The following is a 17,656-nucleotide window of genomic DNA, read 5'->3' on the forward strand; positions in this document are numbered from 1 at the left end:
GACCACCTGCCTAGGTCACCTATTCAGGGGCTGAATGTGGGCAACGCTGCTCGCACTACTTACGTCATTATTTTATGGCCAACTCTTCTTTTCTGAATGCGGACAGGGACTTTGTGGAAGTTCAGAGACATATAAAGCAACTCCACTGCAAATCTCTATCACGTTTTGGCTGAGTGTATAAGGCATAAACATCAAGATAAACACGTACTGCCCTCCAAGGACAATGCCTTGAACATAGTAAAGGACAGTCAACCTGATCAATTCCTTTCACCACATAATCTAAAAATCTTCCCCAGGATCAACTAAGGTTCTCATAGAAATGCCTATAATTGCTATTCATTCCTCAGAAAAACGATTCATAAAAATGTGTGATATCCTTATGGTTGTGTTACGAAAATAGCTACAGAGGTAAGAAAGAGGCTCGAATAAGCTGTGAAGTGCCTCGCTGGCCTGAAAAGCCCAGGCTCCCACTGCAACGCTGCCTCTGCCTCGTGTGGACCATTTTAGAATGTGACCCTTGAAGCTCACTGTTTGGGGGAGAGTGAGGAAGGGTGGCTGTCTTAAGTTGCTTCTTGAGAAAGCTCTGCAGATTGCCTTGGATGAGAAGTATCCAGAATAAATAGGTTCGCATAAACCATCATAAAAATAAAGTATATTTTCCTCAGGAGATGCTCTTATATTTGCCCCCAACCTGACACGTGTAAAAGATTTTACAATATCGATGAACAACACTTTGGGTTTAGATGCCTATCGTTCCTTTTTACCTTTAGTCGTTCCATGCAAATAAAATTGTACTTTAAGCCATCTCAAACAGAAAAATAAATATTGTAGTTTCAAAGAGTTCTGACAGGATTCATGTTTCTTCCTTTGTAATCTACTCGTGTTAACATAATGCGTTTAAAATAAGTCTAACGTTTCATGTAAATATATAACGTTTAAAATAGATTTGGATGCTTTAAATCCATTTATTGGTGTGTTTTTTCTTATTTCAAATAATTAGAAATTTAAAAATCTGTTATTTTCATGTGTGAAAACTGATTTTCAAAATATAATCTTTGCCATTTTAAGAGTTGACCAAACAACTGAGATCAGTCTAGGTCTGACAAGTGACTAAACACTGATTTGTCTTGAGAGAGCCATGCAGGAACTTACTGGCATTAGATTCAAAAGAAATAGGTTGTTTGGAGACTCCTAACTAGGGCACTGCTTGAATTCATTCAGCTTCCAATCAGAAAAAGGCATTATGACAATTTCCCCACTAGAGATTATTACTGCTTTGCTTGGGCTTATTCTTGTCAATTTCTGGAGTACACATTTAACATTAATCTAATTGTCTTACATTTACTTCAAATGTTCTTCAAGGAGATGAAATTCAGAATGTCTATACCCCTTTGGGCTTAGCAATCAACTTTGACAAATATGGCATTTTCTTCTGCAGTCATGTAAGTTCAAGGCATGGGTTTGATCACGTTAAGTTACTGATCAAACATCGCCCCCCACCCCAAATTTTTGTCAGCTTTAATTCTCATCCAAAGTTCTAGTCCCTCTCCACTTTGTTAGGCATGATTTCTTCACAAGACAAAAAGATTAATGCCTTCCTTTAAAACGCTTTGCCAAGATACTTCAAAGTTTTGCTTAGGCATCTATTCCAATGCTCAAATTAGCCACATCAATTGGAATAGTTAGTTTAAACTATTTCAGGAAGAAAATGAGTCAAGAAGATTTTTATACAAGTTCCACAAAATGAAAATTGAACTTGATTTCTTTCATTTTTCTGGTTTTATGAAATTTTCATGTGACAAACCTACTTGTTCTCTGAAGCAAATGTAAAGAGCACATGCACGTTAATAACATAAGTATCCTAATAAATTACAAATCATTTTTTCAATTTTTTTAAAAAAAGTATAATTTTCCATTTGCCCCACATGAAATTATTAAAAAATGGTCATACAATTTACCACATTTGGAGGGAAATACTACCAGTGTAAAATATGGTTTGCCTTTCTAATGGAGCCAAATAACAAGAAGAAATTCTTTTTAGACTATTTCTAAATAGTCTCATCATAAGTAACCCAGGAGCATAAGAAACAATGTAAGTGTCATTTGGTTAGGTATCAACAGGCTCTACTGTGTAAGTAAGTATATAACTTAAAAGTTGGTAAACATATTGGAAATTTTGCTGTCACTGTTTCCTGTTGGTTACGTAATGTTGTAGAAACAAATGTTGTTTAAATACTCTACCCAGTAAAGAATGCTATTTTAGGTATAATAGCGCCATCGAAATACTTCCTGTCCGTAATAAGTTAGTGATAGGTTAAACACACACTCAGTTAATGGCTCTTTTCTGAATCAAAACAGCAAGACAGTTAACTGTACTTCAGGCTAGCTGTCTTACTAAATAAAAAACTTGTATTCCCTTGAAATCAAAGAAAAGTCTTCAATAAATGTGCACAGCAGTTAATGGAAGATACAAGTAATCTGTATTTGGGAATAGTGAAGGGAGCAGGAAGAGAAAGAATCACTGTTTTTTTCTTAAAGTCATTCTAACTTTGATCTAAATTTAGGTAATGCATACTTCCTGTGGTAACTTTTCTTTTCAAGTTGCAATGTTTTTGATGTTAAAATTGCTCTGAAGCAGTATGTTTTGGTGGAGTTTTAAATGGGAATGCATGGAGGATGACACACAGACTGGGTTTCATTACAAAAAAAAAACAGTGTGTGAATGTGTGTACGTACACACGCAGTGCTTTTTGGTTTGCCAAACACTAACAGATTTGTGCTGACTACGCTCTGGGCTTTCTGTTCCCCAGGTGGGACAATTTTGATTAGAAAAATGTTTCTCCTCAACACAATAAGAAACTGCAAGTGACTCAAGGACTTTTTAAAAAACTTCTCCTTTGACAGTTTCTTGTCTGAAGTTGGTGTAATCATGTATCTAAATATAGAAATGCCAGTGTCCCCCTTCCCTGGCCCTCTAAGTCTCTTGGGCTTCAGGCCTGGGATAGAAACAAATTGTGTTTATGGAGGGAGGGGCCAACTACTTAGCCACCAAGCTAAGGGGGACCTTCTAAGTCACCATCTTGTCCTCTAGCACGTGTCAGGACACTTGAGTGACAGTATCTGTGCCTGCCACCCTGAACTGCCATTAGCTCTGTATACTCTAATCTGGTAAACTTCAAAAGATGGAAACATTTACAGTTGTTCATGTGGTTTTACACTACACTTTATCCAGGATATTGCTATTCACTTTCTGCTGAGGCCTCCATTTCCCCCATCTGATGATTTCACAACATTACAGAATAGCTGTTATATAGAATTTTGCCCTGATAGCTACGTTTAAAGATGAATTACCGAAGATGTTGATATAATTAGGCCCTTGTGAATGGCACAAAGGCTTGAAAATCGTATCTGCCTTGTAGGAATGGTAGCAGCTGTCAAGACATCCAAGTGGAAGAAATAAAGGAAACTAAGTGCTTAGATCCCGGGACAAAGCCCCGCTATAAGAGCACGTGTGGTCTGGGCTTTCCTGATGACTGCTTTGAACCCCAGACCGGCCTCTGGGTCAGCCTCTGCTTACCCAGCAGAGTCCTACAGCTACAGCTAGGGGTGCTACTCTCTTCTTCCCCATCCACACCTAGTCCCTGAAGACACTGACGCATGTAAGATCCGCTTACAAACTGAATTTCAAGGACGAATTAGAGAGCCATTTTAAGGAGACCTACAGAGCCTTTTCTCTTCTTAACCAATCATGTCTTAAAAGACGTGAAGTCCAGGGCAGAGCTCAGGGATGAAAGTTGATTGTGCAGGGTGAGGTCTTGGATCATTAACCTGGCCAGTCACCGACTCCCCAGGAAACACCTTACCTTAGGTCAAGCCATTGTGTCACTAGTAACTCGTTTTTTAAATAAAATATTAAACGGTTTTACATTTTCCTTGTGATGTCATTATTTCCTTTGAATATTATCAAGACTGATTTTGAGTATCACTTCAGCTGTCCTGGATTTTTCCAGGGAAATAAATCTTCAGATAAGAACAACAGATACTAATACAACCCATCATTCCAGTTTTGCATTTATATTATGATGGCTCAGACATCATATGGCTTACTTGCCATTTTCACTTAAATACTTTTTTTATATCAATTGTGTAAGAAATTCTTTAGCATGAATCAGAGTTTTGGTTGAGAATAAGGAGGTATGACGCTCTTCATTACGTTTGAAAACCAGTCAAACTCTGATCTTAAAAAGAGAGAAAGGTAAATAAGAAATAATTTAATTAAGTCTGTCCTGACGAAGCCCAAGTGATTATCTCAAATTTCAGCATCTTCCATTAACAGGGGTCAGACTACAGCTGGCCTGTGGGCCAGCTCCGGCCCACCACCTGTTTGCATATGGCCCCTGAGCTAAGAATGGATTTACATTTATAATAATTGAAAAAAAATGAAAAGAGGATTTTGCGACATGCGAAAATTGTGTAACAGTCAAACATCGGGGCCTATGAGTAAAATTGACTGTAACACAGCATTTATTTTCATAGAGTTTGTGGCTGTTTTCACAATCCAATGGCAGAATCGAATAGCTGTGCCAGAGATTGCATGGCCTGCGAAGCCCAAAATATTTACCATTTGGCCCTTTACCAAAACAAACAAAAAAGGCAGCCGACCCCTACCCTGTAAGAATGTCACCCTTTCCAGGACAGAGTATTTAGAACAGTGTAGCTTCCGTGGGAATGAACTCTGTTTCAAAGGAAGAACAACAAAAGACAAGACTTATTTTTATCTAATCACCTGAGGCCTCCAAATGCCCCTGCGGAGAGAATCCTTGATGGACATGGGTCGGTATACCTGAGAGAACACATCACACACTTACCTGGTCACTAGGCTCAAAGCTCATCTCCTCCTTCTCAGTTTTCATAGCTATTAATTTTGTGTTAGTGGCTGGGTCTGTCTTACTGTCCAGTCGCTCAAGTTTGGGGGTTATTTCTGGTAAACCAAGATCTTTAGTATCGTCTTTATCCAGCAAGTAACGCAGTAGTGCATTCTCTTTCTTCTTGGGGCTCACTGGCTCTTGTTTAATGGTCACCTCGGAACCGGGAGCTGTGCTGCTGGCGTCCTGGCTCAGCTCTTTGCCCGTGGCCTCTGCTGTTAACTTAGCCAGGTCCACGGGGGAGCTGCTGTCCTGCAGGAGTCTGTGCAAAATCTTATGCTTCTCCTTGAGCGAGGCTCCATGGGTCGACCCAGAACCAGGCAAGCTACCTGCGGAGTCTTTGTTTGCGTCCGACAAAGAGCTGGATAAGGGCGAAGGCTCCATCTGGTCGGATTTGGTGGTCAACAGCTGGAGGAGTTTGGTCTGTCCTTTGCTGTCATGCAGTCTGTTCTGTCCGTCAGATCGCTCACTGCTCATGCCCTGGGGCATGTTGGAGTCATTTGTTTCCTTTTGCTCTCCAGGATGGCAGCTGCTCTCTGTTTGTCCAGTTGTACCTTCAGATGGCTCCCCATAAAGTCCAAAACAGTCTTTGGAGTCTAAGCTCCCCATCTTGCTGAGTGGGGGGGGATTCATATTAACTGGGGAGTTTTGCAAGTTGCCCATTTTTAAGTCCGGCGAAGCCAACGACGACCCCAATGAGACCCCGTGGCCCTCGCTGAGAGCCTGAAGGGCATTGAGGGAACTGTTGGTGTAGCTATGGCTATTTCCTGTGCTGCTGCACACTCCCACAGGGGAATGCAAGCTTCCTGCAGGGGAAAACTGACTGGGTGGGATTCGCGGGCTTCCAGCCACTCCAGGGCTCATGCGATGCCTTGGTGAAAGCATGGAGTTGGGCTGTCCTGGGTTCATGCCAGGGCTGCTCTGGGAGGGACTGTTCATTTTGAGTGCATAGTTACTACCCTGAGGAGTGGTTGCTTGCATGCTTGACACATGGTTCAGTCCGCCAGAACCAAACCTGCCCATGGGCATGCCCATTTGCTCCTTGGGGCCATTTATGGGAAAATTCATATTGCTACCAAGGGTCATGTCCTGACCTGGGTTCCCACTGCACATGGCCTGATGGGCAGGGCTGCCAGAGCTAATTGGATTCAATGGCTTCCCCATCACTTGTCCAGTCAGATCCGGATTCATTACACACACATTCTGCTCTCTGTATAATGAGGAAGGAAATGTAAGATAAAAGGAAAAACACTTAACAAGTTGTTATTAATTTAAAAAAATGAAATGGCCTCTTTTATCTAAAAGAACAAGCTACATTTAAAGGAAAGATAATACTTTAATGAAACAATCTGCAATTATGAACAAGACTGAACATGTTTACTTTTGGACCAAGAGAGACATTTTTCAGTCAACTCATTAAGATGTCTACAGTTTTACAGAGGGAGTGTGTTTAAATTTGACTACTATCATATTGAAATTGTAGTTATTGGACATGACATTAGAGGGGTTCCAATTACATAATATATCTCTTTCATTAAAGTCTCATGAATGACTGAGAACTTGAACCGTCAAAAGAAATGACCCAAACAAGTAGAGTTGTCTTCAATCATCTGCCAGAGATTACAATTCTGAATGACAGACACATCTGTATTAGTTGGCTCAAGATGGACAGCAAACTTAGGGGGAAAAACTTGCCCCTAAGAATTAGAAACTCTGCACGTTTCAAAGCCAATAGTTACCCAAACTGTTTAGAATTAGATCACTTTAATAGATTCCCCCCGTCAAAGCAAGAGCCTCCAAAACAAACAACATGGGAGGGAACCTCAGAGTGACCTTTTGTGTTCTGATCCCCCAACTCCTAAACAACTCCAATCCACTCCCTTACTAATGACTAAAAGGCAGGTTTTCTGATCCAGATGATTTTCCAAACCCGATGAGCTTTAATTTATAGCTTTGGCAGTCACTCGTGAGTTACCGAATGTGTTCATGAACCCAGGCAAAACAGGTTTCACAAATTGTCAAACATCAGCTTTCAGTTAGAGGGGGTGAAATCTGGCATATCTGTAATCATTTTCAAATTGTTTCAGTTTGAGGTCAGATTTATTAACAGCTGGCAAACAGGGCTGCCTGATTTTTTTATTCCAAAATAAGAAAGTAAATAATTGAGCAATGTAATAAAAGAATACTCTTTACCCAGAGCAACTTTATATATCTTCTGATAGTACCTCATCGAGTTTTACATAGCACATGCACAAATATTTATATAACTTGAAATGTAGTCATTTTCCCAAATTTGTGCTCTCAAACAATACGGTTCATGACATTTATTTTAAAATCAACATTTAGTTGTCTTTACTTTCATTCTTATGGAAATGTTTATTACCCTTCAATTTAAAGTCTAATATCAAGAAGTTAATTTAACCCTGAGAATAAAAATCTGAAATATTCCTTCTAAAAGCACGCATATTTGAAAGTTTAGATTAAAACACAGGAGCAGAAACCATGCTAGGTGGCTTCTATATCCCTGCCCGGCTACATCACCACCGGGAACTGGTCAATTTCCCTTCCCTGATGTAACAGTCAGCCTGTCAGAGCAGTTAGTGCGAGCCTGTGTTTGTCCAGCTGGGTTTGAAAATTCACTAGTGCTAAGGCTAAAATTCAAAGTATAGACCTACTGAGCCGGTATCATGAGTTGTCTTTAAGCCAACAATTCATAGCAATTTAATTTTATATTTACATCTTTGGGGTTAATCAAAGGAATGTCTAACAAATCTGGCAAGCTCTAGGAAGACTGGTAGCTTTTGCACCATCTCCTTTGAGCTTGGGAAAGAAGATGATCTCGCAGAACTCAGCTTACCTGTGCAGCATATGTAAAGATATCACAAGCTGAGGCTCATTAGTAGTCTGAGAACGGATGAGTTTGCTCTTCGTTTGCGCAGCAACCAGCGTGCCGTCGGACAAGGAAAAACGATAGATTTGACTGAATGCCAATCCTTGTCGCAGCACTGCCGGCAAGTAAGGAAACAGAATGCATGTTTAGGAAACACATCAGGGGGTGGGTGTGGGACAAGACATAATAACAGTAATAAACTTCATTAAGTTTAATGTTTTCCGACCAGCAGTTGAAAAGTTATAAGCAATATTTCATGATGTTAAAAAACACTGTACATGTTTAAAAAGCACATCTATTTTTCACTCAAAATACCAATAAATTCAATACATTGATTTTTTTAACGAAGCTCAGACCCTCAAACTATGTTCTTTAAAAAATCTTCAGCACCATGGCAAAACAGAGGGCAAACAATTTATTAGCTCAAAATAAGCTTTACAATGACTTGTTTAAAATGTTAGAAGACAATGCATAAACGTGATACCTCTAAAGTGTACAATTTGCCTTTAATTTAATACAGCTATAAAGTAAAATTGATGATAGTAAATATATTCCCTGAATATTCATCTCAAAGTTACGTGCTGTTCAATTCATCATCTCACACTACTATTCCCCAATTCTGTTTCTCACTGTGAATGTAAGTGAATGTAAGAAGCATTATTTCTGTGGATAGGACAAGAGGAAGTAAAAGATAAATAATCAGAAGACTCTTTTCAGAGAAATAAAAGGCTAAATAGAAAACTGAAACAATGAAAGTGCAAACCTTAGTGACATGGAATTGGTTTAGCTTCTGGATAAAGAACCAGGTGTTTCCATTTTCAATAGCAGAAAATATAACACAAATCAACTAGGTGAAAATAATTTTTCTTAAAACAAAAGTTTATCATGATTTATCTTTTAAAATAACTATTTTAAAACTGTCAAATACTGCGTGTTAAGAAAGAGCATTTTGATTTAGACAAAAACTGCCATGTAATTTAGTTACCTCTTAAACCATTTTAAGAAGACTACCATGTTTTTACCACATAATCCTCAGCACAAATTTTGTGGGTTGAATTGCTAGCCCCAAAGTGACCAAGCACATTCACTCTTCCACAAAAATGGTGAGAAAGAGTCGCTGACACACAACGTGGATTCTGATTTCTTGGTAAAATTTCATTGTGAGCACTTCCCCAAAGAAACTCTGTGCAGTTTCAGTTACATGCAGTATTTAGGTATTCTTTCTGGCCTCTACATTTGCATGAGTTACTCTCAAGTGGCAGTGTTGGAAACGAGTATGTGTCTCTTGTACAATAAATATGTTCCGAAAAGGAGGCATAAATACCCTTTTTATAATAGGACTCATATTTCCAATGGCTTTTAATTTCAAAATTTTACCTGAACTTGGACATGATCCCTTAAGACTTTCCATTTCCATTTGGTCTCCACCAAACGTCTTTACTAAGTAGATCCATGTAAGCACCCACCTGAACACACTTAGGAAGCCCCTCCATTTCAACAAAGCCTTCCAGAGGATTGTTCTTCAATGCAAATGATGACCCTGGATCTTACCTATTTCATACATTTAATGCATTTCATATGTCTTGGTGTTTCCTTTCAGTGGGTCCTATCTGATTAACCCTAGCATTGTGCCTGGTATGTCTGCCTAAAACACTTTAGTAAGGAATCAAGAAGCCACAGAATTAAATGCAGGGCATTGCTACTTAGGGCTCAAGGACACTGAACACATTTGCTGATGGTGATTTCTTGTTTTTTGCTGTTACTATTTTTATTTTAAACCAGATATAGTGAGATGGCAGGTTAAATATTGATTTCTATCAAACGTAGCATCTTCATTTCCTCTTATTCTTTCCAACATAAAGGAAAATGCAGGAAGACACAAGTTGTTGGATTATCTGATTATTTTTAAGAAATAATGATAAATAAGATGAGGGGAAAAATAAGGGAGTGAGGAAAGAGGTCATTTGCTATGATGTGTATTTTTTCATAAGCGATCTTAAAAGCATAAAGTTTAAACATATAAACACTGCTGGTAAAATGCCAAGGCCACAGACGCATATTCAATGGAAGACGACAAACTAAAACTCTGTTTTCAATGATGAGTTAGAATTTTTCTCTGCAAAAATGCAGACAATTTGTCAGATTGAGTTCCGAGGCACACAGCCCTGCTCCGACTCTGTCACAGGCAGCCGGGCCCCTCTCTGGCAGGCTGCGGGGCACTAAGTGCCCAGGAGAGGAGAATCAAAAGGCCAGGAGGAGAAAGGGTCTCCTTTCCTCACTTAGTACATGCTAAGGAAAGGAATGTAACAAAAGAGCAGAATGCACTTGAGAAGAAGTGATGGTGTGGAAAAAACTTTGGGGGCGGCACAGCAGGGTGACCGTCAGGATGGGTCTCAGATTAACCCCCAGCGCTGACACTTACTATTATAACTGAATGCTCAGTAGCCAGTCTCCTCACCTGTGTCGGCCACCCATCGATAGCACGAGCGTCACAACACCTGCACCCCTGAGACAACCCATAGAGGGACAATGCCAGACAGGACCAGGTGCTCAACAAGGGCGGCTTAATTCTGAAATATGACTCTGTGAAGTCCTGGGTTTAATTCCAATAGTCCTATTAACTGTGGAACCCAGACACGTCACTTCATCTCTTTGGCCCTTCCAGAAACATCTAGGCAGCGTTCAATGGTCATCATGGTCATCATTGGGAAGGAGGGCTTGGGATCCCACTGTCTGTCACCTCAATCAAAAATTCACTGGCCTTTGCAAATTTCATTTCATTCCTATTTCCAGATCGTCCTTATGATTCAGGCAACTATTTCTTTTGGTATTAGATGGTGACTTACTAAGTTGTCTTATACATCTGGAAGCCTTAGGACCCAAGAAAAAGACCTCTTGCCCTTTCCTTTCATCGGCCTGCGAAATTCTCAACTCCAAGTCATTTCCCTCATCACACTGTCTGTCCTACGGGCCTCCTATGACATCTGCCCTCGGGCGGCAACATGCTCCAGCGAGGTGCTGCGAGGACACCCGCACACAAAAAGGAAGCAGCCCCGAGTCCCTCCCTGAGGTGAACCTTCGGGCATCACTGCTTCAGAGAAAGCTCCCACCGGAAGCAGACATCTAGCAAAACGTCCCTGAGCACCGCTAACCTTCGTGATGGTGCCTCTTGGCGTAGGACACAGACTCCCCCTCGTGCTGGGCGTGGAACTTCTGGATGCATCTCCGCACCAGGTCCTCCCAGCCCGGCTTCATGGCGGCGCGCATGGTGCTCGTGTCCAGCGACGTGATCTTGCCTAGGAAACAACCGCAGGCATTACAGCCACATACCGACCCAGTCTTCGTGGCAATGATCACATTTTAAAACGAGAACCATTTTGTCTTTACAGCAGGTAGCCCACGTCCGGGACCAAAAGGGGCGCCGGCCAGAAGGAAGGGTCCCTGCCCTGCGGAGCCCTCGGGGTCCTCGCTGCTCCCGGCTTCGCACAGAGCCCGTGCAATCACAGACACCAGCTATTCTACAACGATTTCTTTGGAAAAGAAGATTTACCTTGGAGATCTTGGCGAGTAGTAAAACTTTCTGATGAGGGAAGAACTGGCCTTTCCTTCATGGGAACTCTTCTTGCCACACAAATCAAGCAGGACTGCAAATCTTTAATTGTAGACATTTATGGTTATCATATTAGGCTTTTTTAGTGATTCAAACAAACTCAAGAGTTATTTATGAGAGCACAGCCTTGTATATCAACAACGGAGGGAGTGACAAAACACTATGTACCTCACTGGCTTTATTCTGTCCACCGAAGTGGGAAGCAGCAGGGGCAAGGGAGGGGTGTGAGGTGTGGGATGCGCTGGGGTTGCTGAGGACACACAGCGGAAGCCACATGATCCATGTGACAAAAGCATATCCACGGTACTAGCATGAGCAACCTGCAACCCCTTCCCCAACATGGAAAAGAATGGAGTCCTTTCTCATCAAACGGCTAATACTAACAACTGGCTGAATTCATGATCAAGTACAAAAATGATGAACCCCCAATCTGACACTCTGCTTTGTCAAGGGTGCTGCTTGCGTATCAAATTCACAACACACGGGAAACTAGGTATACCTTCTACCCAGCTATGTAAATACCCTTACAATGGCAACGTGTGATTTAAAACAGAATTTAAACTAAATCTAGACTCAGAGTCCGAGAATAAATCCTAGAAAATGCAGCATGTGCCAGGTTGCAACTCGCGGTCAGGGCTAGTTTCTCACATCCCCGATGCTAAGCATTTGTTCCTCACCCCACTTAAAACTGTTTTATGCATCTGTGTTCACTTCTGGAGGACAGGGAAATGTTTTATTCATCTTTGTAACATGCAGAACACATTGCGCAGCCCCTCCAATTTCAAAAATGCTGGGGAAAAGGTTGTTAAAAATAGTCTCTTCCTATCTTAAGTCACTGATTTCTAATCATTCACCTTTAAATTTGGGAAAAGAATGTCTTTAACTATATCCAGTAATAGCAGGTATCACAAAATTAAATGTAAGCCTCATCCTCAACATAATAAAAGCTAAATTTTTGAGCACTTACGATGAGATAGACCTCTTTCTCGCTGCTTTTATAGGCTACCAATTCATTTAATCCTCTTAATTTTAGAAGTAGATACTAGCATTATTTCCAGTTAGCAGAGGAAAAAAAACCAAAGCATGAAGTTTAAGTAAGCCAGTATCACACAAAACTTTGGTGAATGGGATTTGAACCTGCGCACACCATGGCTCAGAAACCCTACACTAAACTGTACTAACATCCAGAATCAGATTTTAAATGTCCAAACAAGTTTAAATATACAACACCCAAACAAAAATTAGCTCAGCTATACCTTTTTTTCATACTGCTTTAGGATATTATATAGATGGATGACTTAGCACTGTTGCATAAAAGTGAATAAAATCACTTGACATTCCATACCTACGTAAAAACTTAATTTTGAAAAACTATGTATCATATATGGCAGCTCTATTATTTCCTTTCCAATAAAATTTAAATGAAAAATTACTTACATATTTTTAAAAAGGATTAAGTAACTACTATTTAATGCCAATCACGGTTCAGGCACAGTCACGTAATCTTGATTACATCTGACACTGCTACTGGATAATAAAGTGATGTTTGGAGAGCTCAAGGAGCTTGCCCAAGAGCTCGTAAGTGGCTGAATGAGGAGCTGGCTTGTCTGATTATAAAGCCCACGATGCTGTTGTTCACCAGTGGTCCTCAGCTCTTCCCCTTCTGCCACGCACGCGGAATGTACTCTGCTGCACTGTCTCCTATTACAGACTGACACTCAGCTGAGAAGTGCTTGGTTGTAGGGTGGAGGGGTGGACACGACACCAGCACCTCTTTAAGGGGAAGAGCCTGAGAGCTTCTAGTACAAAACCCCCTCCATTCCCTACTCCCACCTCTCAGCTCTCTTAAGTATCCCTGTGTTACACTGTATCGGGGACCCAGCACCCGTGGATAAACTACATGGGATCCATTCATCCCTTGAAAGGACAGTTGACCCTTGAACAACACAGGTTTGAACTGCATGGGTCCAACTTGTACGCGGATTTTTTTGTTCAATGAATACGTACAGTACTGTAAATTTTTTTCTTCCTCATGATTCTCTTAATAACATTTTCTCTCCTCTAGCATACTTTATTGTAAGAATACAGTATCTAATACATATAACTTATAAAATGTGTGTTAACTGACTGTGTATGTTGATGAGGCTTCCGGTCAACAGTAGGCTAGTAGTAAGTAGTTCAGTTTTTGGGGAGTCAAAAGATAAATGTAGATTTTCGACTGTATAGGGGTCAGCGCCCCTAACTTCCAAGTTGCTCAAGGGTCAGCTGTTATGAAAACTACTGTTGGAACCACGTGCACTTTTCTGGGGCTATGGGTCATGGCTTGCTGCAGATAACCACAGGAGCTTACGCTCGCTGAGAGGTTCACTAACAGAGCTGCTCGCATAGGGTACACACTAGCCTCAAGGGGCTGTTTAAGTGTCAATTGAATAAAATAGAAAATTGGGTCTCCCAATCGCATTATTGATATTTCAGATGCTCAGCAGTCAGAGGTAGCCAGTGGCTGCTGCATCGTACACTGGAGATAATGTATCATCACCATTATCGCAGAAAATTCTATCGGATAGTGCTGTTTTAAAGACTTAAACATTAAATTTATCATAGAAACTGTTAACTACGTGAAAAGAACAACAACAGAAAACACTGCCTGTCAATTCTTCTGGTCACTAATTTTAGGTTATCAAGTGTGAAAGCAGTAGCGCAAGAATAAATACACAGATATATAAAATATCCTCGAGATTTTGCCCTACCTTCTCCTTCTTCTTTGATGGACTTTGGTTGCGAGACAGCAAAGCACTGCATAGTTTCATATTTCTGATGTGTTTCCTGGTGATCATGACCTTCCTCTTCAGAATCAGGTAAAGGCTTTACCAGCATCCGACAATTGAACGTGTGGCTGTTCCGCCTGGGAGGTTCTCCAGACCAAGATCCCCCGTTCACTGAGTAAGGCAAGAGTAATTGGAAATGATAAAGAAACTAACATCAGACTCACTCTTGCCAAATCATCAAAATGACATAGGAAACGTTTTTATTTTGTATAATGTTTATACTTTTCTACGTAATTTCATAATCTTACAGGGGAAAAAATTGTTGGGTTAATGTTTCAACAACGTGGGAAAATCCTTGGGATTTTCAAAATGTTTTTTCACTCTTTACTCTGACTCCTTTCCTTCAAGTTCAGACCTTGATTACTTATTACTGGAATACTATAGTTCTCTATTTTTCGGGTTTTCCTAACTTTGATTTCTTGGAAATTTAGTTCAATCTACTTGCATTCCAGTTTTAGATGTTACCCTCTACTCAAAAATCTGTACGTGGCACTTACTATAGATGCATTAAATTATTTAAAAGGATTTGGATGATGTTGTCAGGAGTATTAACAGCATTCAAACTGATAAATCAGAATCTCACTAACCAGCCCCAGGCTCTTCATCTAACAAGGCCTTTCCCATTGGCCAGCACCCTGCCCCACCCTTTTCCATATCCAGTCCCACATGGATATCTCTGTTCCTACTGCTCTATGGAAAATGTCAATTGGTCTCGATGTCTCCCATCCAAATGTACTCCTGCTCTAAGGCTGAGGTCCTCTACACACTTAACCAACCACTGTGGGCACTCAACACTGCCTCCTCTTAAAGGTTTTTCTTTTCTAAAATTTTACAGAAATTTTAGTGTATACTCTGTAACTTGGCTGTTGCTGAATTATTCTATTGTAGTCTTTTCTGTTATGCACACATATCCTCAATAAGTGAAAAATCCTTGAGGATATACGATTAATATCATTTATTTCTTTTCAAGTGAAAAACCACTTCACATCTCTTCTATTTTAGTACCAATACTTAGAAATGTATATATTTAAGATAAGAAAGGGGTAATGCAAGAAATGAAAGACATACTTTTTTTGGGAAATGCATTAGCGAAACCAATGAGATAAAAAAAGACTAATTTTGATAATCAAAGGGTATTTATGTATCACCAAGTCAAATTCCTTATTCCACAGAGGAGAAAACTGACATCCAAAGAACTGTCCAACTAGTAAAAGAGCTGGAATCAGAACTAATCCTAATACTCATTTTGGCATTCTTTTCTTTACTGTTCCTTATGTGTTGTCTAAAAAATATTAGGACCAATAGGGCAATGAAAGACGGGATCAAAAAATGGACCATTCACAAGATAAGCTCATATACTCTGAAAAGGTACTAGTTGGAAAACACGTAATGGGACATCTAGGTGTTATGGTGAGAGCAAGGCTAACCCCACAGCCACTGGGCTGCAGAGGAATAAAAAAGGAAACAAACCTTAGAGAGAAAAAAGAAACAGCAAGTTAACTACAATAAATTATTTTAGAATAACAGAAGGAACCAGAGTTAATTTTATAAGCCTGTGCAGACATTTGGGGAGTTTATTTCACCATCAGCTTACAAGCTTATTTATGAAATGGAGACTACATAGAGTAATCAGTTTAATAAGTAATTCCAAAGTATAAAAAAGTACAATATAAAGTAAGGCTCCTTAGACAAATGAATTAATAATAGTGAATTAATAAGTATAGGTAGGTTGAGAAAGCCATAAAATTATTGAAGAGATCTGAAAATATGAGCTACTTGAAATAAGAAATCGCACTTTCTTCTTCATTTACTAGAGAATAGAACAGAAGAACCTCACACAAGTATTCGGGTATGTTGTATTACTGTGGCCGTCACTTTGAGCAAAGGGTTGGCACATCAAGGAAAGGCCAGCCATAATGGACCGTGAAAGGACTTCTTCCTGTTTACTGTGGTAGCAATAAGACCAGCACATATTAACAGTCTGAAGAAAAAGAACAGAAATACTTGCCAACAACTCAGGACTTGACCCTATTCTCGACTAAAATATACACCTCTCTTTATCTGTGAAGATGTTCTCAGCATCATCAGTTTAAGTGAGAATATTAAAAAAAGAACCACTTAGTAAGTGGGAACAGCCATACTAAGGTGGGCCCATGCTGCGAACCACCCACGTTAAACTATGGCCCCGAATCATCACCAACACTTGCGGACACCGTCTCAAACATTGGATGGAGAAGGCAGGAATCTGAAACGGGGAGGGTGGGTAAGGAGGCAGCATCTGATGGAAGGAGACGTCTGCAGGGCCACCGAAGAGAGCCTATTTAGGGGTGAGAGCTTCTGCACCTCTACACACCACTTGTCTCGTAACGTTTTAGTTTTCGAATGATGTATACTCCCATATACATATTTTTTCCCCAAATGTGTTGAATCTCAAACTTCTCATGACCTTCTACTTACTAGACAGTCATGGAGAAAAAGGACAGAACAGAGTCGGCTGGCACTGGACAGAGTGGGAGGCAATTTGGCACTTGCTTCCCAAAAAACCAGCAACAAAACCAACCCCGTGAAAAGAGGTGCCATGAGTACTTTCTTTCTGAATTATTTTCATGTACTTTAAATATAGGATCAAAGCGATCATTCAACCGAGATCAATACCTGCAGATATCCTTTTAGCCATGCTTCTAAGCTTAAATATCAAGCATCTCTATGTCCCCAATTGACATAATGTGGATCTAATTTTATCCCCCTCCAACCAAGACGATGTGTGTACTGGGGGAGGGGGAAGGGAGTGAGGAGAGACCCAGCAGACAATCCTTTACCTATGGACTTTGGCAGCAGGTTTTTGACAAATTCAGTGTGGTCCCCAACATGCAGGATGCTGTATACACTTTTGTTCATCAGCTCCTCTTGGTTATACCTTAGGTACTGTGTCACATTCTCAGAAACAAACACTACGTTGCCTTCCAGGTTCACTACAAAGAAGAACCCATCAAGGGCCTAAAGGAAAAGGCACAAACTGTGTTAGAAAAGGTACGACATAAAACCACATGCAATTGTTAAGAAGGGAATGATTCCTTTAAAGGAAATACGTAATTCACAGATGGATGGAAAAGCGAGCTCTCTCACTCTTCTCCTCCTTTTCAGAAACAATTAACACATTTTCTCTTAGTGAAATTACTCCATCTTAGAAAGTGGGAGAGAGCCTAGACCAGGGTTTCTTGTCACAAACTACATGACAAACACTAACTCTGTTAAATTATCAGGAGGTAATTATTGCGCAAACAAAAGTGTACAGGCATTTATTTGTCTGTATTTTCAAAATGAGATCGATGTACTTACTCCACAGGATGAAGAGCAACTCCCATGCTGCCAACCCCACACAAAGTAATGCGGTCAAGTTCCT

General features: G+C 40.3%; 1 protein-coding gene across 7 annotated transcripts in view; it reads right to left on the reverse strand.

Annotated features, from left to right (window-relative positions):
* NCOA2 (nuclear receptor coactivator 2) overlaps positions 1–17,656 on the reverse strand; it is a 256,262-nt gene that overhangs the window by 36,186 nt on the left and 202,420 nt on the right. For all 7 annotated transcript variants that reach the window (XM_081070062.1, XM_081070061.1, XM_081070060.1 and 4 more), the window contains 6 exons: positions 17,073–17,250; positions 14,176–14,364; positions 11,366–11,467; positions 10,968–11,111; positions 7,783–7,930; positions 4,869–6,135 (listed from right to left, as the gene is read on the reverse strand). In XM_081070062.1, the coding sequence (XP_080926188.1) occupies positions 4,869–6,135; positions 7,783–7,930; positions 10,968–11,111; positions 11,366–11,467; positions 14,176–14,364; positions 17,073–17,250 (2,028 nt within the window). The remainder of the gene's footprint in view (positions 1–4,868; positions 6,136–7,782; positions 7,931–10,967; positions 11,112–11,365; positions 11,468–14,175; positions 14,365–17,072; positions 17,251–17,656) is intronic.

This window comes from Rhinolophus hipposideros (assembly GCF_964194185.1).
Source record: "Rhinolophus hipposideros genome assembly, chromosome: 13".
In the NCBI taxonomy this organism is placed as follows: Eukaryota; Metazoa; Chordata; class Mammalia; order Chiroptera; family Rhinolophidae; genus Rhinolophus; species Rhinolophus hipposideros.